The following is a 14,534-nucleotide window of genomic DNA, read 5'->3' as shown; positions in this document are numbered from 1 at the left end:
AGTGATGTGTAATAGTATATAGTGATGTGTAATAGTGATGTGTAATAGTATATAGTGATGTGTAATAGTATATAGTGATGTGTAATAGTATATAGTGATGTGTAATAGTATATAGTGATGTGTAATAGTGATGTGTAATAGTATATAGTGATGTGTAATAGTATATAGTGATGTGTAATAGTGATGTGTAATAGTATATAGTGATGTGTAATAGTGATGTGTAATAGTATATAGTGATGTGTAATAGTATATAGTGATGTGTAATAGTGATGTGTAATAGTATATAGTGATGTGTAATAGTGATGTGTAATAGTATATAGTGATGTGTAATAGTGATGTGTAATAGTGATGTGTAATAGTGTATAGTGATGTGTAATAGTGATGTTTAATAGTATATAGTGATGTGTAATAGTGTATAATAATGTGTAATAGTGTATAGTGATGTGTAATAGTGTATAGTGATGTGTAATAGTGTATAGTGATGTGTAATAGTGTATAATAATGTGTAATAGTGTATAGTGATGTGTAATAGTATATAGTGATGTGTAATAGTGATGTGTAATAGTGATGTGTAATAGTGTATAGTGATGTGTAATAGTGATGTGTAATAGTATATAGTGATGTGTAATAGTGATGTGTAATAGTGTATAGTGATGTGTAATTGTGATGTGTAATAGTATATAGTGATGTGTAATAGTATATAGTGATGTGTATATATATATATAAAAGCTGACGCTTTTATCCAAAGCGACTTACAGTCATGTGTGCATACATTCTACGTATGGGTGGTCCCGGGAATCGAACCCACTACCATGGCGTTACAAGCGCCATGCTCTACCAACTGAGCCACAGAAGGACTACAAGGTGTCACTATCCTTTCGGAGCTCACTGTAGTGATGGAGGTAGATATGTGTAATAGTGTATAGTGATGTGTAATAGTGTATAGTGATGTGTAATAGTGTATAGTGATGTGTAATAGTGTATAATAATGTGGAATAGTGTATAGTGATGTGTAATAGTATATAGTGATGTGTAATAGTGATGTGTAATAGTATATAGTGATGTGTAATAGTATATAGTGATGTGTAATAGTATATAGTGATGTGTAATAGTGATGTGTAATAGTGATGTGTAATAGTATATAGTGATGTGTAATAGTATATAGTGATGTGTAATAGTATATAGTGATGTGTAATAGTGATGTGTAATAGTGATGTGTAATAGTATATAGTGATGTGTAATAGTGTATAGTCATGTGTAATAGTATATAGTGAAGTGTAATAGTATATAGTGATGTGGAATAGTGTACAGTGATGTGTAATAGTATATAGTGATGTGTAATAGTATATAGTGATGTGTAATAGTGATGTGTAATAGTGATGTGTAATAGTATATAGTGATGTGTAATAGTATACAGTGATGTGTAATAGTGATGTGTAATAGTATATAGTGATGTGTATAGTGATGTGTAATAGTATATAGTGATGTCTAATAGTGATGTGTAATAGTATATAGTGATGTGTAATAGTATATAGTGATGTGTAATAGTATATAGTGATGTGTAATAGTGATGTGCAATAGCGATGTGTAATAGTGTATAGTGATGTGTAATAGTGATGTGTAATAGTGATGTGTAATAGTGATGTGTAATAGTGTATAGTGATGTGTAATAGTGATGTATAATAGTGATGTGTAATAGTATATAGTGATGTGTAATAGTGTACAGTGATGTGTAATAGTATATAGTGATGTGTAATAGTATATAGTGATGTGTAATAATGTACAGTGATGTGTAATAGTGATGTGTAATAGTGTACAGTGATGTGTAATAGTGATGTGTAATAGTGTATAGTGATGTGTAATAGTGATGTGTAATAGTGATGTGTAATAGTGTATAGTGATGTGTAATAGTGATGTGTAATAGTGTATAGTGATGTGTAATAGTGTATAGTGATGTGTAATAGTATATAGTGATGTGTAATAGTATATAGTGATGTGTAATAGTATATAGTGATGTGTAATAGTGATGTGCAATAGCGATGTGTAATAGTGTATAGTGATGTGTAATAGTGATGTATAATAGTGATGTGTAATAGTGATGTGTAATAGTGATGTGTAATAGTGTATAGTGATGTGTAATAGTGATGTATAATAGTGATGTGTAATAGTGTACAGTGATGTGTAATAGTATATGTGTAATAGTGATGTGTAATAGTGTATAGTGATGTGTAATAGTGTATAGTGATGTGTAATAGTATATAGTGATGTGTAATAGTATATAGTGATGTGTAATACTGATGTGTAATAGTATATAGTGATGTGTAATAGTGATGTGCAATAGTGTATAGTGATGTGTAATAGTATATAGTGATGTGTAATAGTATATAGTGATGTGTAATAGTGATGTGTAATAGTATATAGTGATGTGTAATAGTGTATAGTGATGTGTAATAGTATATAGTGATGTGTAATAGTATATAGTGATGTGTAATACTGATGTGTAATAGTATATAGTGATGTGTAATAGTGATGTGTAATAGTATATAGGATGTGTAATAGTGATGTGTAATAGTATATTGTGATGTGTAATAGTGATGTGTAATAGTGATGTGTAATAGTGTATAGTGATGTGTAATAGTGTATAGTGATGTGTAATAGTGATGTGTAATAGTGTATAGTGATGTGTAATAGTGTATAGTGATGTGTAATAGTGATGTGTAATAGTGATGTGTAATAGTGTACAGTGTTGTGTAATAGTGTATAGTGATGTGTAATAGTGTATAGTGATGTGTAATAGTATATAGTGATGTGTAATAGTGTACAGGTATGTGTAATAGTATATAGTGATGTGCAATAGTGATGTGTAATAGTGTATAGTGATGTGTAATAATGATGTGTAATAGTGTACAGTGATGTGTAATAATGATGTGTAATAGTATATAGTGATGTGTAATAGTATATAGTGATGTGTAATAGTGTACAGTGATGTGTAATAATGATGTGTAATAGTATATAGTGATGTGTAATAGTGTACAGGTATGTGTAATAGTATATAGTGATGTGCAATAGCGATGTGTAATAGTGTATAGTGATGTGTAATAGTGATGTATAATAGTGATGTGTAATAGTGATGTGTAATAGTGATGTGTAATAGTATACAGTGATGTGTAATAGTGATGTGTAATAGTATATAGTGATGTGTAATAGTATATAGTGATGTTTTATAGTGATCTGTAATAGTGTATAGTGATTTGTAATAGTGTATAGTGATGTGTAATAGTGATGTGTAATAGTGTACAGTGATGTGTAATACATTTTACATTTACATTTAAGTCATTTAGCAGACGCTCTTATCCAGAGCGACTTACAAATTGGTGCATTCACCTTATGACATCCAGTGGAACAGCCACTTTACAATAGTGCATCTAAATCTTTTAGGGGTGGTGAGAAGGATTACTTATCCTATCCTAGGTATTCGTTAAAGAGGTGGGGTTTCAGGTGTCTCCGGAAGGTGGTGATTGACTCCGCTGTCCTGGCGTCGTGAGGGAGTTTGTTCCACCATAGTGTATAGTGATGTGTAATAGTGATGTGTAATAGTGATGTGTAATAGTGTACAGTGATGTGTAATAGTGTATAGTGATGTGTAATAGTGATGTGTAATAGTGATGTGTAATAGTGTATAGTGATGTGTAATAGTGATGTGTAATAGTGATGTGTAATAGTGATGTGTAATAGTGTATAGTGATGTGTAATAGTGTATAGTGATGTGTAATAGTGTATAGTGATGTGTAATAGTGTATAGTGATGTGTAATAGTGATGTGGAATAGTGTATAGTGATGTGTAATAGTGTATAGTGATGTGTAATAGTGTATAATAATGTGGAATAGTGTATAGTGATGTGTAATAGTATATAGTGATGTGTAATAGTGATGTGTAATAGTATATAGTGATGTGTAATAGTATATAGTGATGTGTAATAGTATATAGTGATGTGTAATAGTGATGTGTAATAGTGATGTGTAATAGTATATAGTGATGTGTAATAGTATATAGTGATGTGTAATAGTATATAGTGATGTGTAATAGTGATGTGTAATAGTGATGTGTAATAGTATATAGTGATGTGTAATAGTGTATAGTCATGTGTAATAGTATATAGTGAAGTGTAATAGTATATAGTGATGTGGAATAGTGTACAGTGATGTGTAATAGTATATAGTGATGTGTAATAGTATATAGTGATGTGTAATAGTGATGTGTAATAGTGATGTGTAATAGTATATAGTGATGTGTAATAGTATACAGTGATGTGTAATAGTGATGTGTAATAGTATATAGTGATGTGTATAGTGATGTGTAATAGTATATAGTGATGTCTAATAGTGATGTGTAATAGTATATAGTGATGTGTAATAGTATATAGTGATGTGTAATAGTATATAGTGATGTGTAATAGTGATGTGCAATAGCGATGTGTAATAGTGTATAGTGATGTGTAATAGTGATGTGTAATAGTGATGTGTAATAGTGATGTGTAATAGTGTATAGTGATGTGTAATAGTGATGTATAATAGTGATGTGTAATAGTATATAGTGATGTGTAATAGTGTACAGTGATGTGTAATAGTATATAGTGATGTGTAATAGTATATAGTGATGTGTAATAATGTACAGTGATGTGTAATAGTGATGTGTAATAGTGTACAGTGATGTGTAATAGTGATGTGTAATAGTGTATAGTGATGTGTAATAGTGATGTGTAATAGTGATGTGTAATAGTGTATAGTGATGTGTAATAGTGATGTGTAATAGTGTATAGTGATGTGTAATAGTGTATAGTGATGTGTAATAGTATATAGTGATGTGTAATAGTATATAGTGATGTGTAATAGTATATAGTGATGTGTAATAGTGATGTGCAATAGCGATGTGTAATAGTGTATAGTGATGTGTAATAGTGATGTATAATAGTGATGTGTAATAGTGATGTGTAATAGTGATGTGTAATAGTGTATAGTGATGTGTAATAGTGATGTATAATAGTGATGTGTAATAGTGTACAGTGATGTGTAATAGTATATGTGTAATAGTGATGTGTAATAGTGTATAGTGATGTGTAATAGTGTATAGTGATGTGTAATAGTATATAGTGATGTGTAATAGTATATAGTGATGTGTAATACTGATGTGTAATAGTATATAGTGATGTGTAATAGTGATGTGCAATAGTGTATAGTGATGTGTAATAGTATATAGTGATGTGTAATAGTATATAGTGATGTGTAATAGTGATGTGTAATAGTATATAGTGATGTGTAATAGTGTATAGTGATGTGTAATAGTATATAGTGATGTGTAATAGTATATAGTGATGTGTAATACTGATGTGTAATAGTATATAGTGATGTGTAATAGTGATGTGTAATAGTATATAGGGATGTGTAATAGTGATGTGTAATAGTATATTGTGATGTGTAATAGTGATGTGTAATAGTGATGTGTAATAGTGTATAGTGATGTGTAATAGTGTATAGTGATGTGTAATAGTGATGTGTAATAGTGTATAGTGATGTGTAATAGTGTATAGTGATGTGTAATAGTGATGTGTAATAGTGATGTGTAATAGTGTACAGTGTTGTGTAATAGTGTATAGTGATGTGTAATAGTGTATAGTGATGTGTAATAGTATATAGTGATGTGTAATAGTGTACAGGTATGTGTAATAGTATATAGTGATGTGCAATAGCGATGTGTAATAGTGTATAGTGATGTGTAATAATGATGTGTAATAGTGTACAGTGATGTGTAATAATGATGTGTAATAGTATATAGTGATGTGTAATAGTATATAGTGATGTGTAATAGTGTACAGTGATGTGTAATAATGATGTGTAATAGTATATAGTGATGTGTAATAGTGTACAGGTATGTGTAATAGTATATAGTGATGTGCAATAGCGATGTGTAATAGTGTATAGTGATGTGTAATAGTGATGTATAATAGTGATGTGTAATAGTGATGTGTAATAGTGATGTGTAATAGTATACAGTGATGTGTAATAGTGATGTGTAATAGTATATAGTGATGTGTAATAGTATATAGTGATGTTTTATAGTGATCTGTAATAGTGTATAGTGATTTGTAATAGTGTATAGTGATGTGTAATAGTGATGTGTAATAGTGTACAGTGATGTGTAATACATTTTACATTTACATTTAAGTCATTTAGCAGACGCTCTTATCCAGAGCGACTTACAAATTGGTGCATTCACCTTATGACATCCAGTGGAACAGCCACTTTACAATAGTGCATCTAAATCTTTTAGGGGGGGGGTGGTGAGAAGGATTACTTATCCTATCCTAGGTATTCGTTAAAGAGGTGGGGTTTCAGGTGTCTCCGGAAGGTGGTGATTGACTCCGCTGTCCTGGCGTCGTGAGGGAGTTTGTTCCACCATAGTGTATAGTGATGTGTAATAGTGATGTGTAATAGTGATGTGTAATAGTGTACAGTGATGTGTAATAGTGTATAGTGATGTGTAATAGTGATGTGTAATAGTGATGTGTAATAGTGTATAGTGATGTGTAATAGTGATGTGTAATAGTGATGTGTAATAGTGATGTGTAATAGTGTATAGTGATGTGTAATAGTGTATAGTGATGTGTAATAGTGTATAGTGATGTGTAATAGTGTATAGTGATGTGTAATAGTGATGTGGAATAGTGTACAGTGATGTGGAATAGTGTATAGTGATGCTGCTGAACCGATACATTACGCTTTACTGTTAAAGACATCCTGTGTGTTTGGCTCTATTCTCTTCAGACTGTTTTGATGAGACTTACATATACTGATCCTGTCTGTCTTGTCTTGTCTTGTCTTGTCTTGTCTCTTTCCAGACCTTACAAATGGGCATCAAGCATTTCTCAGGCCTGTTTTTGATGCTGTGTGTCGGGCTGGGTCTGTCTCTCCTCACCACCCTGGCTGAACACATCATCTACCGCTTTGTCATACCCAGAGTCAAGGACCCCAAGTTCAAGTACTGGCTGCATACTAGTCAGGTAATACTGGGCATCCACTACACCACTTGCAAAATCATAACATTGCTGAGCCTCTCACGTTAAACAAACATCTTTCCTGTAGTTTTTGTCTTGTGTACATAGTGATGCTCACACTAAACATTGTGGCACAGACACGGGGTTGGTTACACACTACAAGATTCTTCACTTGGTCATGAGGATTTTCAATACCACCCTGTCTCTATAAAACAATTATGTGACGATGCGATTAGATTGTTGATGTAGCAACAAGGAGCTGTGGCTCAAAGCTGTGTCAGAAACGTTTCCAGTAAGACATTGACGTTTGCCATACAGAGCCAATACATTTTGAATTGAATGACAGTGCTTGTTATAACTTCAGAGTGGAAAGGACTTTTGACACTTTGACTTTGGTTAGAAAAGTACACGATGCTTCTCTGACCTGCTCACATCAACCGAGCAACGATATGGATGTTTTGTCTCCGATGTCAAAAACGTTGTGTAGTATACGCCCAGGGCTCTAAAGAACGACCAATTGGGTAGCACATGCATATATTTATTTTTTTGCTGTGCGACCAGTACATTTATTATTTTGGGAGCACCGTAACAACAAAATAATGATCAGATTAAAAAAAAAAAAAAACTCAATGAGTAACAATATTTAGACAAATCAACAAAAATCGCTGCTCAAACAAGACAGGCTGATTTATTGTTTACAAATCCTAACCAATCATAATGCTATGTATGATTCGAGAGGGGTTGTTTCACAAATTCAAGAGGCCTAGGAGGGACAAAACTAGTGATAAAATGTTGTGTTAGTTCTGTGGAACGTGTGGAGTAATAGCAGCAGGGGAGACTTATTACTCATCTGGATCCAGCAACCTAAAACACATCGGACAGGGGATCCAGTAACCTAAAACACATCAGACAGGGGATCCAGTAACCTAAAACACATCGGACAGGGGATCCAGTAACCTAAAACACATCAGACAGGGGATCCAGTAACCTAAAACACATCAGACAGGGGATCCAGTAACCTAAAACACATCGGACAGGGGATCCAGTAACCTAAAACACATCAGACAGGGGATCCAGTAACCTAAAACACATCGGACAGGGGATCCAGTAACCTACAACACATCGGACAGGGGATCCAGTAACCTACAACACATCAGACAGGGGATCCAGTAACCTAAAACACATCGGACAGGGGATCCAGTAACCTAAAACACATCAGACAGGGGATCCAGTAACCTAAAACACATCGGACAGGGGATCCAGTAACCTAAAACACATCAGACAGGGGATCCAGTAACCTAAAACACATCGGACAGGGGATCCAGTAACCTAAAACACATCGTACAGGGGATCCAGTAACCTAAAACACATCGTACAGGGGATCCAGTAACCTACAACACATCGGACAGGGGATCCAGTAACCTACAACACATCAGACAGGGGATCCAGTAACCTAAAACACATCAGACAGGGGATCCAGTAACCTACAACACATCGGACAGGGGATCCAGTAACCTACAACACATCAGACAGGGGATCCAGTAACCTAAAACACATCGGACAGGGGATCCAGTAACCTACAACACATCAGACAGGGGATCCAGTAACCTACAACACATCAGACAGGGGATCCAGTAACCTACAACACATCGGACAGGGGATCCAGTGACCTAAAACACATCGGACAGGGGATCCAGTAACCTAAAACACATCAGACAGGGGATCCAGTAACCTAAAACACATCAGACAGGGGATCCAGTAACCTAAAACACATCAGACAGGGGATCCAGTAACCTAAAACACATCGGACAGGGGATCCAGTAACCTAAAACACATCGGACAGGGGATCCAGTAACCTACAACACATCAGACAGGGGATCCAGTAACCTACAACACATCGGACAGGGGATCCAGTAACCTAAAACACATCAGACAGGGGATCCAGTAACCTAAAACACATCGGACAGGGGATCCAGTAACCTAAAACACATCAGACAGGGGATCCAGTAACCTAAAACACATCAGACAGGGGATCCAGTAACCTAAAACACATCAGACAGGGGATCCAGTAACCTAAAACACATCAGACAGGGGATCCAGTAACCTAAAACACATCGGACAGGGGATCCAGTAACCTAAAACACATCGGACAGGGGATCCAGTAACCTAAAACACATCGGACAGGGGATCCAGTAACCTAAAACACATCGGACAGGGGATCCAGTAACCTACAACACATCGGACAGGGGATCCAGTAACCTACAACACATCGGACAGGGGATCCAGTAACCTACAACACATCAGACAGGGGATCCAGTGACCTAAAACACATCGGACAGGGGATCCAGTAACCTAAAACACATCGGACAGGGGATCCAGTAACCTACAACACATCAGACAGGGGATCCAGTAACCTAAAACACATCAGACAGGGGATCCAGTAACCTAAAACACATCGGACAGGGGATCCAGTAACCTACAACACATCAGACAGGGGATCCAGTAACCTAAAACACATCGGACAGGGGATCCAGTAACCTAAAACACATCGGACAGGGGATCCAGTAACCTAAAACACATCGGACAGGGGATCCAGTAACCTAAAACACATCGGACAGGGGATCCAGTAACCTACAACACATCAGACAGGGGATCCAGTAACCTAAAACACATCGGACAGGGGATCCAGTAGTTTATGAAACATTACTTCAGACAAGTGCATCGGGCAGGGGATGCAGCAACACCACTAGGTCTACTAACTACAGCAACACCACTAGGTCTACTAACTACAGCAACAACACTAGGTCTAATAACTACAGCAACACCACTAGGCCTACTGACTACAGCAACACCACTAGGTCTACTGACTACAGCAACACCACTAGGTCTACTGACTACAGCAACACCCCTACCTACTAGACCTACTGACTACAGCAACACCACAAGACCTACTGACTACAGCAACACCACTAGTCCTACTGACTACAGCAACAACACTAGGTCGACTGACTACAGCAACACCACTAGACCTACTGACTACAGCAACACCACAAGACCTACTGACTACAGCAACACCACTAGTCCTACTGACTACAGCAACACCACTAGTCCTACTGACTACAGCTACACCACTAGACCTACTGACTACAGCAACACCACTAGACCTACTGACTACAGCAACACCACTAGACCTACTGACTACAGCAACACCACTAGGTCTACTGACTACAGCAGCACCACAAGACCTACTGACTACAGCAACACCACTAGACCTACTTACTACAGCAACACCCCTACCTACTAGACCTACTGACTACAGCAACTCCACTAGTCCTACTGACTACAGCAACACCACTTGACCTACTGACTACAGCAACACCACTAGGTCTACTAACTACAGCAACACCACTAGGTCTACTGACTACAGATACACCACTAGGTCTACTGACTACAGATACACCACTAGGTCTACTAACTACACAGCAACACCACTAGGTCTACTGACTACAGCAACACCACAAGACTTACTGACTACAGCAACACCACAAGACTTACTGACTACAGCAACACCACTCGACCTACTGACGAGAGCAACACCACTAGACCTACTGACTACAGCAACACCACTAGGTCTACTGACTACAGCAACACCCCTAGACCTACTGACTACAGCAACACCACTAGACCTACTGACTACAGCAACATCACTAGGCCTACTGACTACAGCAACACCACTAGACCTACTGACTACAGCAACACCACTAGGCCTACTGACTACAGCAACACCACTAGGCCTACTGACTACAGCAACACCACTAGGTCTACTGACTACAGCAACACCACTAGGTCTACTGACTACAGCAACACCACTAGGTCTACTGACTACAGCAACACCACAAGACCTACTGACTACAGCAACACCACTAGGCCTACTGACTACAGCAACACCACTAGACCTACTGACTACAGCAACATCACTAGGTCTACTAACTACAGCAACACCACTAGGTCTACTGACTACAGCAACACCACCAGGTCTACTGACTACAGGAACACCACTAGACCTACTGACTACGCAACACCACTAGGTCTACTGACTACAGCAACACCACCAGGTCTACTGACTACACAACACCACTAGACCTACTGACTGCAGCAACACCACAAGACCTACTGACTGCAGCAACACCACTAGACCTACTTACTACAGCAACAACACTAGGTCTACTGACTACAGCTACACCACTAGACCTACTGACTACAGCAACACCACTAGACCTACTGACTACAGCAACACCACTAGGTCTACTGACTACAGCAACACCCTGACCTACTAGACCTACTGACTACAGCAACACCACTAGACCTACTGACTACAGCAACACCACTAGGTCTACTGACTACAGCTACACCACTAGACCTACTGACTACAGCAACACCACTAGACCTACTGACTACAGCAACACCACTAGACCTACTGACTACAGCAACACCACTAGGTCTACTGACTACAGCAGCACCACAAGACCAACTGACTACAGCAACACCACTAGACCTACTTACTACGGCAACACCACTAGGTCTACTGACTACAGCAACACCACTAGACCTACTGACTACAGCAACACCACTAGGTCTACTGACTAAAGCAGCACCACAAGACCTACTGACTACAGCAACACCACTAGGTCTACTGACTACAGCAACACCACTAGACCAACTGACTACAGCAACACCACTAGGTCTACTGACTACAGCAACACCACTAGGTCTACTGACTACAGCAGCACCACAAGACCTACTGACTACAGCAACACCACTAGACCTACTTACTACAGCAACACCACTAGGTCTACTGACTACAGCAACATCACTAGGCCTACTGACTACAGCAACACCACTAGACCTACTGACTACAGCAACACCACTAGGCCTACTGACTACAGCAACACCACTAGGCCTACTGACTACAGCAACACCACTAGGTCTACTGACTACAGCAACACCACTAGGTCTACTGACTACAGCAACACCACTAGGTCTACTGACTACAGCAACACCACAAGACCTACTGACTACAGCAACACCACTAGGCCTACTGACTACAGCAACACCACTAGACCTACTGACTACAGCAACATCACTAGGTCTACTAACTACAGCAACACCACTAGGTCTACTGACTACAGCAACACCACCAGGTCTACTGACTACAGGAACACCACTAGACCTACTGACTACGCAACACCACTAGGTCTACTGACTACAGCAACACCACCAGGTCTACTGACTACACAACACCACTAGACCTACTGACTGCAGCAACACCACAAGACCTACTGACTGCAGCAACACCACTAGACCTACTTACTACAGCAACACCACTAGGTCTACTGACTACAGCTACACCACTAGACCTACTGACTACAGCAACACCACTAGGTCTACTGACTACAGCAACACCACTAGGTCTACTGACTACAGCAACACCCTGACCTACTAGACCTACTGACTACACCAACACCACTAGACCTACTGACTACAGCAACACCACTAGGTCTACTGACTACAGCTACACCACTAGACCTACTGACTACAGCAACACCACTAGACCTACTAACTACAGCAACACCACTAGACCTACTGACTACAGCAACACCACTAGGTCTACTGACTACAGCAGCACCACTAGGTCTACTGACTACAGCAACACCACTAGACCTACTGACTACAGCAACACCACTAGGTCTACTGACTAAAGCAGCACCACAAGACCTACTGACTACAGCAACACCACTAGGTCTACTGACTACAGCAACACCACTAGACCTACTGACTACAGCAACACCACTAGGTCTACTGACTACAGCAACACCACTAGGTCTACTGACTACAGCAACACCACAAGACCTACTGACTACAGCAACACCACTAGACCTACTTACTACAGCAACACCACTAGGTCTACTGACTACAGCAACACCACTAGACCTACTGACTACAGCAACACCACTAGACCTACTGACTACAGCAACACCCCTAGACCTACTGACTACACAACACCACAAGACCTACTGACTACAGCAACACCACTAGACCTACTGACTACACAACACCACTAGGTCTACTGACTACAGCAACACCACAAGACCTACTGACTACAGCAACACCACTCGGTCTACTGACTACAGCAACACCACAAGACCTACTGACTACAGCAACACCACAAGACCTACTGACTACAGCAACACCACTAGACCTACTGACTACAGCAACACCACAAGACCTTCTGACTACACAACACCACTAGGTCTACTGACTACAGCAGCACCACTAGGTCTACTGACTACAGGAACACCACTAGACCTACTGACTACAGGAACACCACTAGCCCTACTGACTACAGCAACACCACTAGAACTATTGACTACGGCAACACCACTAGACCTACTGTCTACAGCAACACCACGAGGTCTACTAACTACAAGGGATGCAGCAACACCACTAGGAACACCACAACTACCAGACCTATTTGACAGGCAACAGGTGGCTGCCCAAGCCCGTCAACAGGCAGAGCTATCTGAGATAGAGATTAAATCTAACAGCACTTACGGCCAAGGAGGAAAAAATAATGGATTACAAATCAACCCAACATATGGAAATGAGGTGTCCTGAACAAAGATAACTGGCATTTGGCACCATCGCGGACACAATCCGAGAGGAGGTTTAGTGTAATCATGGATCCTTGGCACGCCACTACCCTAAACCTTAAACCTTAAAAGCAAGTTGATTTATTAGCTAGATTCTAGATCAAAGGAATGTATTTGTTATTTTGAGAGGATACTAAATATTTATTTAATTATCCAAGTATCAGTAGATAGTCAGCGTGTTGCCTGGTTACAATATTATTAGTATTATTATTGGTAGTATTAGTATTAGTAGTATTATTAATATGATTATTAGTAGTAGTAGTATTATCAATATTAGTATTAGTAGTAGTATTATTAATATGATTATTATTAGTAGTAGTACTATTAATAGTATTATTAGTAGTAGTATTATTAATAGTATTATTATTAGTAATAGTATTAGTATTAATATTGTTATTATTATTATTAATAGTAGTATTATTAGTATTAGTATTAGTATTAATATTATTATTATTAGTAGTAGTAGTATTAATTTCCATATTATTAGCATTACTATTATTAATATAAGTAGTATTAGTAGTAGTGTTTTTATTGCTATTAATATTATTAGTTGTATTAGTATTAGTAGTGGTATTTTTATTACTGTTAATATTATTAGTATTATTAGTAGTAGTATTTTTAGTAGTAGTAGTCATATTTTTATTACTATTAATATGATTAGTATTATTAGTATTAGTAGTGGTGTTTTATTACTATTAATATTATTAGTTGTATTAGTATTTGTAGTGGTATTTTATTACTGTTAATATTATTCGTTGTATTAGTATTAGTA

The 14,534-nt window shown here is 37.9% G+C and overlaps 1 protein-coding gene across 1 annotated transcript in view; it reads left to right on the top strand.

Moving 5' to 3' along the window:
* The window catches only part of grin3a (glutamate receptor, ionotropic, N-methyl-D-aspartate 3A), a 122,318-nt gene that overhangs the window by 99,322 nt on the left and 8,462 nt on the right, over positions 1-14,534 (top strand). The window contains exon 8 of the mRNA XM_052458720.1: positions 6,897-7,058. Within this exon, the coding sequence (XP_052314680.1) occupies positions 6,897-7,058 (162 nt within the window). The remainder of the gene's footprint in view (positions 1-6,896; positions 7,059-14,534) is intronic.

The sequence above is a fragment of the Oncorhynchus keta genome, chromosome 12 (assembly GCF_023373465.1).
Source record: "Oncorhynchus keta strain PuntledgeMale-10-30-2019 chromosome 12, Oket_V2, whole genome shotgun sequence".
Lineage (NCBI taxonomy): Eukaryota > Metazoa > Chordata > Actinopteri > Salmoniformes > Salmonidae > Oncorhynchus > Oncorhynchus keta.
The sequence above is the reverse complement of the archived record's forward strand: the minus strand, read 5'-3'. Positions and strand labels throughout refer to the sequence as shown.